This window comes from Scardinius erythrophthalmus (assembly GCF_964197995.2).
Source record: "Scardinius erythrophthalmus genome assembly, chromosome: 13".
Lineage (NCBI taxonomy): Eukaryota > Metazoa > Chordata > Actinopteri > Cypriniformes > Leuciscidae > Scardinius > Scardinius erythrophthalmus.
The window spans coordinates 5394430-5407120 of NC_138233.1; the positions used below are offsets into that span (position 1 = coordinate 5394430).

The 12691-nt window shown below is 39.1% G+C and overlaps 1 protein-coding gene across 5 annotated transcripts in view; it reads right to left on the reverse strand.

Moving 5' to 3' along the window:
• The window catches only part of LOC308700560 (protocadherin gamma-A1-like), a gene marked incomplete at its 5' end in the record, with an annotated part of 176556 nt that overhangs the window by 148693 nt on the left and 15172 nt on the right, over positions 1–12691 (reverse strand). Inside the window, one exon of one of the 5 annotated variants that reach the window (XM_081382221.1) lies at positions 4734–7228. The exons of 3 other annotated variants lie outside the window; for them this stretch is intronic. In XM_081382221.1, coding sequence (XP_081238347.1) covers positions 4734–7109 — 2376 coding nt within the window. Of the gene's footprint in view, positions 1–446; positions 2962–4733; positions 7229–12691 lie in introns of those variants that run through there. One more of the 5 variants, XM_081382218.1, reaches the window with a different exon arrangement.

Consider the following 12691-nt stretch of genomic DNA (forward strand, 5'->3'; position numbering starts at 1 on the left):
ATAGAAGAAAAAAAAACTAGACAGACAATATGGCCAGAAGTATGTTAAAAATCTCTTTCTATTTAATTATTTATTTGTTTATTTTATTTCCAGTGAAATAAATCCAGTGAAATTCTGCGAAAACAAATCGTAATGCTACAACATAGAAAGATATTCTAGAGAATTGTGTAATTTCAACTTTGTTGCAACAAATGTGTCTGGTGCGGAGAAACTTGACTGAAGGGGAACGTGAGTCTAAGTTGTTATAGCAGCAAAGGGGGGATAAGCAATTAAAAAAAAAACATTCAACAAGACACAAGAGAATCACTGAGGTCAGGCACTCTGCACTCACGTTGTGTGATTGGACCTAATAAGTGGTTAAGAAAAAAATAACCCATACATATATTAAACAGCCAAGACTAAAACATTTTTCATTAAAAAAGTCATCATTTCTTTGTTAGTCCTACCTGAAAGGAATCGTTGATTTCTGCATCAAGCCCTTCAAGATCATCCACAGCGGATTGATTCTTTTTCAGAGTCAGGTCAGCAGTCAGTGTGCCCTCATTATAAGATCTGATGAACTTGAAGTCACTAGTGCGCGAGCCCGTGGTCAGGTACGCGTCATAATTGTAAGCGCTGCGGAGAGTTCCCGCGCCCTCCACCTCTGCGTAATTTGGAGGGAGATAGGCGCTGGGAATGGCTACAGCTCCATCAAACAACAGTCTGGGCTTTCTCCTGCGACAAAACCTCACGGCCAGGATGATGATGATGAAGGTCAGGAAGAAAGTGGAAACGGACACCAGCGCGATGATCAAATAAAACGTCAGTTTGGAGCTGCTCTCGTCATGAGACATGTCCTTCAGTTCTGGAACTTCAGCCAAGTTATCTGATATGAGTAAATACAACGCGCACGTGGCTGAGAGAGAGGGCTGTCCGTTATCTCTCACGGACACAATAAGGTTCTGTTTCATGCTGTCAGATTCAGAAATATCCCGCTGCGTCCTGATCTCCCCGCTGTGGACACCGATAGTGAAAAGTCCCGGATCAGTCGCTTTAATAATGTGATACGAGAGCCACGCGTTCTGTCCAGAATCCGCGTCCACGGCGATCACCTTGGAGACCAGGGAGCGCGCCTGCGCAGCTTTGGGGACCATCTCGGTCATGAAGGAGTTTCCTTCCGGAGAGGGGTATAATATCTGAGGGGAGTTGTCATTCTCATCCGATATGAAGACACTCACGGTCACGTTACTGCTCAGAGGAGGAGAACCGTTGTCTCTGGCTAACACGAGCACTTTGAAACTCTTCATCTGTTCGTAATCAAACGACCTCACGGCATGAATGACCCCGGTGTCTCCGTTAATGGATAGAAAGGAGGACACCGGTGCGCCATTGACATCAGAGGACAACAGAGAATAAACTACAGTGCCATTCTGTCTCCAGTCCGGGTCTGTAGCTGATACTGAACAAATAGAGGAGCCCGGTTTGTTATTTTCTTGCACATGAGCTCTGTAATTCTGCTCCTCAAATACAGGTGGATTATCATTCACGTCAGCTACAGTCAAGTGAATATTCTTAGTGGAAGATAAAGGCGGAGAGCCCTCATCAGTAGCAGTGATTGTAATATTATAATCAGAGAGCAGCTCGCGGTCTAATTCACCTGTGGTCACCAGAGAATAGTAGTTTTTGATTGAAGGAACGAGTTTAAACGGGACGTTTTGCTGAATGGAGCAGCGCACCTGTCCGTTATTCTCAGAGTCTCTGTCCTGAACATTAATGATGCCAACCTCTGTACCGGGTAACGCGTTCTCAGGAACGGGACTATTCAGAGATTTGATTATAAGACTGGGGGAATTGTCATTTATGTCAGTAATTTCTATTACCACTTTTGTGTCTGAGGAAAGGCCATACCCATCCTTAGCCTCTACAATAATTTCATATCTTGATTCATCTTCAAAATCTATTGGCCCTTTCACGGAAATTTGCCCACTCTGATGATCCAATGAAAAAGATTCTTTTGCATATTCGGATAAATGACCAAATTCATATGTCACTTCCCCATTCTGTCCCTCGTCAGCATCAGTAGCGCTCACTGTCACCACTACAGTATCTACAGGAGAATTTTCAGGCAGACTGACTTTATAGACGGCCTGACTAAAGACTGGAGCATTATCATTAGCATCCAGCACAGTGACGTGTATGGCTACAGTCCCTGATCTCGGTGGAGTCCCGCCGTCTACCGCAGTGAGAATTAAAGTCACCTCTTTCTGCTGCTCACGATCAAGCTCTTTATCCAACACTAACTCGACATACTTGCCTCCATCTGTTTTTGAATTCACTGCTAAAATAAAATTTAAATTTCTCTCTAAAATGTATGTTTGCACTGAATTGTGGCCGACATCCGCATCACGAGCCTCAATGACACGAAAACGAGCACCTTTATAGGCACTTTCACTTATTTCTAGCTTGATTACATCTTTGGGAAATATTGGCGTATTATCATTAATGTCTAGGATTTGTAGGACAACGCGATGCAGTTCCAACGGATTTTCTAATACAAATTCGAAATTAAGCACACAAGAAAGCCTCTCCTTACAAAGCCCCTCTCTATCTATCCGATCGGCCACTATCAAATCTCCCGTTGTCAGATTTATGTCGCAGAATCGTTTTCTGTTACCTTCAGTATCAATGCGAGCCTTACGAGATGACAGTCTGCTCACATCGAGTCCGAGATCCTTTGCTATATTTCCAATCACAGATCCGCGTTTCATCTCCTCCGGGAAAGAATAGCTCACGTCTCCATAAGCGGTGTGCGCCATCAGCACGAAGAACAAAAGGCCAAACATCTCAGCAGCAACCTTTGAAATGCTTGGGAAATTCAGCAGAAAGTAATTCCAGTAATGCAACAGTTAAAATGTAAAAGAGAACACGTGAAACTAAATAATAAAAAAGACCAGTCACATTCGACGATTTTTTAGAACGAGACGATCTCGCAGCCCAGTGTATGACATCATCAGAAGCAGGGTGGAGAGATGTGTGCTGAAGACACACATTGTTTTGTAGGTGAACAGCGACACTATGAGTTAAAAGCAAAAACTGCATAAGAATCATATCTTTCACAGGATTAAGAGTCAGAACGTAGCCTACATACACTGAACAGATGTACTTATATAAAGTTTTTTTTTTTTTAAAAAACCAGAGGCAGCAGCAACATTCTCTGAAGAATGAGAGATCGAAATTACCACAGCATTTAGGCCTTCAGTATATATATATAAAAAAAACAGAAAGAGAAAGCTATTAACTACATCGTGTATGGGGGCCACCAGTGCAGTGCAACAGTTAAGCACCATGGACAGCAACAGGAAAAACCTGTAATATGCCATTTCCAATTCGGCTAAAATAGTAAAAAAGTTAAATTGCTGACATCGGAATTACATTTTCTTTATAAGCCAGTTTCACATAAAGGATAGTAACTAAAACACAAAAAACTAAAACTTCTTAAAAACAGCAACATCACTCAGTATGTATCATAAGTTGTTTTCATCATGGGGACCAAAACATGTTCTCACAAGGACAAGGATTTAGAATATTACCATTTTTGTGTGGACATTTTGTCCCCATAAGGTAGACACACACGCACACACACGTCGCACACACACAATTCCTCTACTACAGCATGGACAGCAAATTGAAAAATTGCATTTCTATTAAACTTCATATCCGGGTGTATTGGCGCTTATAAAACAATACTTACATAAAAATGTAAAGCCATTTATAAACCTTTTACACAGACAACATGTGACACGCTAAAACGAAGTAAATTAATATAGCTATATTAATGATCCACATTGCGTTGGATCACATTACATTCGTTTATCCTGGGCCAGATTAATTAAGCTCTATTGATCATTAATATTTCTGAAACCCATTTTAAAACCAAATATGTATTGTATTATTTTCAGGGAAACTGTGCCTCCACAAGAATTGACAACAGTCCCAAGCGAATTAGCTTGCTTGTGCAACCTATCAAATTTCGTTTCCAGGTCGTGAGCCGGTGATGAACTGTAAACACTTGCGCAAACCAACAATAAAAGGTACTTTTCAGACGTGAAATTGACCCTGAAATGTCGCACCTGCAAAAGACCACTTGAATGAGTCAAGTGAAACTTAGCAGAGAACAGAGCATGTTGCCAATGGAACTTTCGCTTTACAAGAAAATACAAATTTAATGTAAACACAGACCCTTATAGAATTAAAAATACGTGGTTAGTCTTGAAACGAACAGCTCATTTCCCACATTAAGCCCTTGTACACGGGAAAAATAACATGACATAAGAAATTACAACTACTCACAAAATGCATTCAGCATTAATAGCTTATCGATAAGATGATCACAAAACTTTGACGTTGTAACTACTTCAAAAATCAACACACAACTTTAATCACTTCGAATACAAAAAATATATAACTGGGGGGGGGGGGGGATTAAATAAGTAAAATGCATAATTCGTGACTCCTCATAACTTAAAACCGACCATACACGACAAAAAAAAAAAAAAAAAAAAAAAAAATTATATTAAAATGTTGCTTTTAAAAACTAAAAATGACTTTCAAACATGTCCAAGTGCATTTGATTGAGTCAGACAGTTTTGGTCTTTAAAGAGACTATTGGCAGTAAAAGCGGCCAACTTTGAACACAAAAACACATTTAATATGGAAGTCCGGACCATTAAAAATAAATACTTTGTTAGTCCTACCTGAAACGAGTCGCACATTTCTGCATCAAGTCCTTCGAGATCATCCACAGCGGACTGAGTCTTTTTCAGAGTCAGGTCAGCAGTCAGTGTGCCCTCATTATAAGATCTGACGAACTTGAAGTCACTAGTGCGCGAGCCCGTGGTCAGGTACGCGTCATAATTGTAAGCGCTGCGGAGAGTTCCCGCGCCCTCCACCTCTGCGTAATTTGGAGGGAGATAGGCGCTGGGAATGGCTACAGCTCCATCAAACAACAGTCTGGGCTTTCTCCTGCGACAAAACCTCACGGCCAGGATGATGATGATGAAGGTCAGGAAGAAAGTGGAAACGGACACCAGCGCGATGATCAAATAAAACGTCAGTTTGGAGCTGCTCTCGTCATGAGACATGTCTTTCAGTTCTGGAACTTCAGCCAAGTTATCTGATATGAGTAAATACAACGCGCACGTGGCTGAGAGAGAGGGCTGTCCGTTATCTCTCACGGACACAATAAGGTTCTGTTTCATGCTGTCAGATTCAGAAATGTCCCGCTGCGTCCTGATCTCCCCGCTGTGGACACCGATAGTGAAAAGTCCCGGATCAGTCGCTTTAATAATGTGATACGAGAGCCACGCGTTCTGTCCAGAATCCGCGTCCACGGCGATCACCTTGGAGACCAGGGAGCGCGCCTGCGCAGCTTTGGGAACCATCTCGGTCATGAAGGAGTTTCCTTCCGGAGAGGGGTATAATATCTGAGGGGAGTTGTCATTCTCATCCGATATGAAGACACTCACGGTCACGTTATTGCTCAGAGGAGGAGAACCGTTGTCTCTGGCTAACACGAGCACTTTGAAACTCTTCATCTGTTCGTAATCAAACGACCTCACGGCATGAATGACCCCGGTGTCTCCGTTAATGGATAGAAAGGAGGACACCGGTGCGCCATTGACATCAGAGGACAACAGAGAATAAACTACAGTGCCATTCTGTCTCCAGTCCGGGTCTGTAGCTGATACTGAACAAATAGAGGAGCCCGGTTTGTTATTTTCTTGCACATGAGCTCTGTAATTCTGCTCCTCAAACACAGGTGGATTATCATTCACGTCAGCTACAGTCAAGTGTATATTCTTAGTGGAAGATAAAGGCGGAGAGCCCTCATCAGTAGCAGTGATTGTAATATTATAATCAGAGAGCAGCTCGCGGTCTAATTCACCTGTGGTCACCAGAGAATAGTAGTTTTTGATTGAAGGAACGAGTTTAAATGGGACGTTTTGCTGAATGGAGCAGCGCACCTGTCCGTTATTCTCAGAGTCTCTGTCCTGAACATTAATGATGCCAACCTCTGTACCGGGTAACGCGTTCTCAGGAACGGGACTGTTAAGAGAGTTAATTACTATTATAGGGCTGTTATCATTGACATCAATAACAACTATTATTACTGTACAATGACTGGCTAACCCTTGACCATCTTTAGCTTGAATCGGCAGTTCGATTGAAGTCTCCTCCTCATAATCCATGAGTCCCTTTAGTTTAATCTCTCCCGAAATTGCATCAAGGAAAAATAGTTGCCGGGTAATTTCGGATAAATGACTAAATGCATATGTCACCTCCCCATTTTGTCCCTCGTCAGCATCTGTAGCGCTCACTGTCACCACTACAGTATCTACAGGAGAATTTTCAGGCAGACTGACTTTATAGACGGCCTGACTAAAGACTGGAGCATTATCATTAGCATCCAGCACAGTGACGTGTATGGCTACAGTCCCTGATCTCGGTGGAGTCCCGCCGTCTACCGCAGTGAGAATTAAAGTCACCTCTTTCTGCTGCTCACGATCCAACTCTTTATTAAGAACGAGCTCGCCGTATTTTCTTCCATTTGAACGCGTTAATACACTAAGAAGAAAGTGTTCATTGTTTTGAAGTGTATATGACTGCACTGAATTCATACCGATGTCCGCATCGTGGGCCTCATCTAATAAATATCGAGATCCTTTGACCGCTGATTCCCGTATTTCGAAATCAATAACACTCTCTGTGAACTGTGGTGGATTATCATTTATGTCTTCAATATTGAGAAAAAAGCGATGCAGTTCTAGAGGACTTTCAAGAACAAGCTCCTGATTTATGATACATGAAGCTTTCTTTCCACAAAGACCCTCCCTGTCGATTCTCTCCGCTACGGTCAGTTCTCCAGTATTCAGATTAATGTCACAGTATCGTTTTCTGTTACCTTCAGTATCAATGCGAGCCTTACGAGATGACAGTCTGTTCACATCGAGCCCGAGATCCTTTGCTATATTTCCAATCACAGATCCGCGTTTCATCTCCTCCGGGAAAGAATAGCTCACGTCTCCATAAGCGGTGTGCGCCATCAGCACGAAGAACAAAAGGCCAAACATCTCGGCATAAACGATGAACCTTTGAAATGCTTCAGATATTAACCAGCAATTATAGCAATACAGCTCTTAACGTGTAAAAGAAAACACAAATATAAAACTCAATGTAGAATAATAGCCACAGTATTAGCATCAGACAGTCTCCGTCGATGATTTTATGTAGAGACGAGCTCGAACCCCAGTGTATGACATCAAAAGCAGGGTGGAGAGATGTGTGCTGAAGACACACATTGTTTTGCAGGTGAACAGCGACACTGTGAGTTAAAAGAAGAAACTGCAATTCATATTTCTGAAAGAATTAAGTGTCGATTATAGGTAAAATTATTTAGCAAAACATGAGCCGGTAGCAACATTCCCTGACGAGTGTAATAGACACGACCACAATATTTGTAGAAGGCTTACTGGAAGAGGAAGAAGAAGAAGAAGAAGAAGAAGAAGAAGAAGAAGAAGAAGCAGAAGAAGAAGAAGAAGAAGACGAAGAAGACGAAGAAGAAGAAGAAGAAGAAGAAGAAGAAGAAGATGATTGGCGGGATATGTTAGGAGCTACATAAGAGCAAGACACCGAACAAGAGTAATTGACATTGCAGCACCACGGACAGCAACACGAAAACTCTGTCATCTCTAACCAGACTAAAAGTGTGTATACAAAGTAGCTGACATACGAAATTGCTTTCATAAACCAATATCACATAAAGACAAAGATGAGAAAAACGCTAAACGTTAAACAGCAGCATGTTGTCACAGATTAAATTACAAACTGCACAATCCACGTATGAGAGACACAGCTACTGATATCACATAGAAGTTTAAATGAGTTTAAAAGATTAGCTAACAGAACGAGACATATCAGATTTCTCTCATTAAAAAACAACAAAAAATAAAACTTTTTTAAGTTCTTTGAATCTAAAATATTACCCAGAGACGACTTATTGTATTTTAATTTACTGCCATTTAGGCTTCAAATGCTATTTTATGGCAGATAGAGGTATTAATAAGACAATTTGAAAACAGCTAAAAGGGTCCATCAATTATATACAATGTCAATGTCAGTTCTATAAAGGGTTCCTACACTGTAAAAAAAAAGTGTAATTTTACAGGTAATTGTCTGTATTTTTTTACAGAATTTTACCGTTTTGTCATTATACAGCAAATATCTGTAAAATAAAAGGCATTTTCTGTAATTTAAAGGTCCACTGTTAAATTTACAGGTAATTGCTTGTATTTTGGTTTTACATCAATTTTACTTTTTTTAAAAGGAACTTGTCTGTATTTTTACAGAGTTATGTGTAATTTTACAGAAATTATAAGTAATATTTTACAGATTTTTTCTGTGAAATTAGAAAACAAAGAAAAGAAGGTATAACTGCGGAAATCTGCATCTATTCAATATGTTTGCCTTACAGATTATTAAGCATGTGGGGGTTAAAGTGAGCTTTTTAAAGGTTAAATAATAGTTTTTGTACATACAGTACCCTACATATGCTACAGTTATTTTTTATTTCACATTTTATTTTATACTCATTTTGATCATTATTTCATTGTCTTATTCTCCCATAATTTCATGTATATTTTATTAATATTTTTCCAAATCTCCGTTGCTGCACATTCAGGGCTTTGTGTGTGTGAGTGCGCGTGCGCGATGACGCAGATTCAAATTCGCCGCCATTACTTTTCCGCTGTTTACTCCCGCCCACAACGGTTAACGTTAGCTGATCAGTCGAGTTTGGGCAAGCGGGAGATTTGAATTCAGTTTACCGGTACTCTCGTGAAGTGGATTGTGAGATCAACAGTGGTTCAAAGCAATCGTATTCGTCAAGAGCAGTTGTGAGCAGGAGCTGTTGTCAGAGTCAGTCCGTTTGAATTCTACGGAAATAACGCCCTTTTCTGTGAGCCTTGTTCGTCACGGCGGACATCATGCCAACCGATCACCGGCTGAGGTAAGAGTCTCATTATACTAAGTAAGTTAACATGTGAACGATATTTTATATTACATTTGTGTTACGTTTACAGTTTTCAAGCTAACGTTAGCATTCTTAAATTATGTTCAGTCATAACTGGCGAGAGCTGGAGGGCAAAACACTGAAAATGTAGCATGCGTCTTTACATTTTCCATCTGTTTTAAGAAAGATCAGTTGAACCCACATCTCAAAAGACCTAAAACAAGCTTTCGTAGACTTGTTATACATATCAAATTCTGTTTAATTGTGTATAAAATCTTCCTTAATACGCGATAGTAGGCTATCTGTCAGTAACGTTAAATCGATCTCTTAAATGGCGGACTATTTTGAAATAGGCCTACCATGTTTGTTTGTTTGTTTGTTTTTTCTTTGTGGTTAAACCATAACGTTAGTTAATTTTCATAAGGGTTAACGTGGCTATCAAGACTGTTAAGAAAACGAGACTAGAATATGAACACAGCATGATAAATTGCATATTCTGGCTGCATCTGCTTGTTAACACACAGCTAGCCTATAGAATGCATAGCCTATATGTGCATATATTAGGCTTATAAAATAAAAGTTGATAGAATGTTTGTGTTCTGATGAAGAAATTAACTTATCTACATTTTGGATGACCTGGGGTCACCATAGTAGACTTTTTCATAGGATACTTTTGATCATTGGTTATGAAAATTGCATTGATCCAGATGAACAGACAGTTACACCCCTAACGTTAGGTGTCTCAGCTCAAAACTTCACTGTTAGCCTTTCCTGCTCAGCTTCCAGATCATAGTCAGTTGAGGTTTTGCATTGTCTCAGTGGAACATATTCTTACATGTGTAAATGTAATACTGAGTTGTTAAAAAATATTTTTTTGTGATTTCAGGTCAAGTGGAAAGCAGAATGATCATGGCAAATCAGGTATGGGAAGAAGTAATTTAAAATATCATAATGGCCGAGTCTTCTGATTCCATATGATTGCACTAAAAGTGGCAGAAAATTGTATTTGTTTTATACTGTATTTTCCCATGTGAATATTCATTTGATACTTGTGAGGCCACTGTAGCTGCACAAGGTTTGGTTTTACTACAGTAAGACCGCGATTGAATAGATTCCACCCATCTTTTTTTTTTTCTTTTTTTTTTTTTTTAGTGTAACTAGGCTCTGTCATTTAGAAACATGACTTTTCCTATCACTTAATGACACATATCTCTACCTTTCATTCCAGCTAAAGGATCTGACGTTTGCTGCTCGCATCTCAGCCTACCTGATGGAAAATTCTTGCTGGATGAATGACCTTCACCTTCAACTCAACCTTGCCAAGGCAGAACTGCTTATGGTTTCAGCCAAACCATCCTTGCTGTGTGATCCTGCTGATTTGCCTTATACAACATCAGAAAGATCCGGCCCTTCCTATCGGAGCCACACAACTCCTTGTCTAAGCTCTTGTTCTATCCAGACTGGACTATTGTAATGCTCTCCTGGCAGCTCTTCCAGCATCAGTCAAACCTCTGCAACTGATCCAGATGCTGCAGCAAGACCTAAACTCACTGCTTCAGATCTATGTGTCTCCAGAAGCTTGTGTTCTGCAAGTGAACGGCGCCTTGTGGTGCCATCATCCCAAAGAGACACAAAATCACTTTCACTGACCTTTCCCTGGACTGTTCCCTGCTGGTGGGATGACCTGCCCAACTCAACACATTTTCAAGAAACTGCTAAAGATCCATCTTTTCATAAACACTTGACCCAATAATACTACATTTTTGTTTTAATAAAAAAAAAGAAAAATTGTGCACTGTGCTACACTAACTGGGACTTGTCACTGCTCCTGTTGTTTCTATTGTTCTCTTAATTTTAAGTCACTTTGGATAAAATGTAATTGTAAATGTTTAAAATAAGTTATATTAGAGTATAAAGGTATACAGTATTTTTTTTTTAATGTGAATATTTTTACATGTTCTAAATTATATACTAAGCTTGTATTTCCTATCATTCACGTATCTTGATGTTCAGTGTTTGTTTAATGAGTAATACTGTAAATGTGCAGGTATTCCGTACTTGTACATTTAGTTAATTTAACAGAAATTGACTGTACATTTGCTATTATTAAGTACTTAATTAGAGATTGGTCAAAGTTGTGAAACTGGATCTGCAAAAAATAAAACTGTAAATATACAAACTTTGTATTTGAATTTATGTACTTATTCCATTTTTATACATAACTTCATAGTTATTTTACACAGAAAAACTATATATTAAAAGATAATTACTGTAGATAGACAAGAGCATTATTATAAAATAACTTTATAAAACCCTAAATTTACAGTTTAACCTTAAAGTTAAATGTTCTTTTTATGTAATTTGACATAATTTATCCGTTTTTCCACGGTTTAATAAGCCATTATCAACAGTAAAGTACTGTAATTTAATTAATTTTGACCGTAAAGTCAATTCTGTATTTTTACGGTTTTTGCCTGTAATTTTGTGAAATGGTTATTTGCTGTAATTTAACAGAACCCGTCTGGAAACTTTGCTGCCAGAGATTTACCGTTTTTTTACGGGATTTTTTTTTACAGTGTAGCTACTGACATAATAAAAAAGCATGTCAAAGAAGACTTGTGAAACTCAGACTTTAAAATGAACTTCAAAATCTTTAAGAGTCAGTTGTTAGTGAAAGCAATCTGTCAAAATACAAATAATTATTTAATCTGTAATCGCAGAACATATTCTTTTCAAAGAAAAACTTTGTTCGTCCTGTTTGAAAAGGATCAATCATGTCCGAATCAAGTCCCTCAACCAACAATCTATGAGGATGTGAAAAAAGAACCAGCTCAATTTCTATAACATCTACTAGTCGTAATAGACACGACTGTATAAAGACCTTAGAGACCTACATAAGAGCAAAACCTCACCAGCAACAGACACTGCCTGTAGAGCTCCATGGACAGTAAACAGATATATGCCATTATTACTAAATCCAAAAAATAATGAAATAAGAAAATAATTTAAACCCCAAAAATATATTTTTTAAATAACAGACAACAATAGGAATGCAAAACTGTAAATAAAATAATTAGAAAACATAAATTATCCACATTGCGCGAGATCACAGTATATGCCTTTTATCCTGGGCCACATAATAATCTCAGTAACTCTCTACAGTATTCTGATTAACCCTTGTGTGGTGTTCATATTTTTGTTACTCAGCCAGTGTTCGTGGGTCTGGTGGACCCGCTGCATTTTTGGGTTTTTAATTCAAAACAATCAAAAATGTTATGTTAAAATACTCAACAGATGTTTACTTCATCCCAATTACAAGCAATATAAAAAGCATATATGGTTGATATTTTCTCTTTGCCTTTGTTAGATCACATTTAAGAATTGCAACCTCATGTGGGAATGGCAGGGGTAGAAACAAAACTCACTTTTGCACTCTCTCACACTTACACACAATCTCTCTCACACACGCACGCACACACACACTCATGCACACACATACACACACTCACAACACACACAACACACACACAGACACACACAAAACACCCCCCCGCACACACACACACACACACACACACACTTGGATATGTGGTGTACGGTCACTCTCCATAGGCATAATGGTTTTTCTAATGTACAAACTGTATC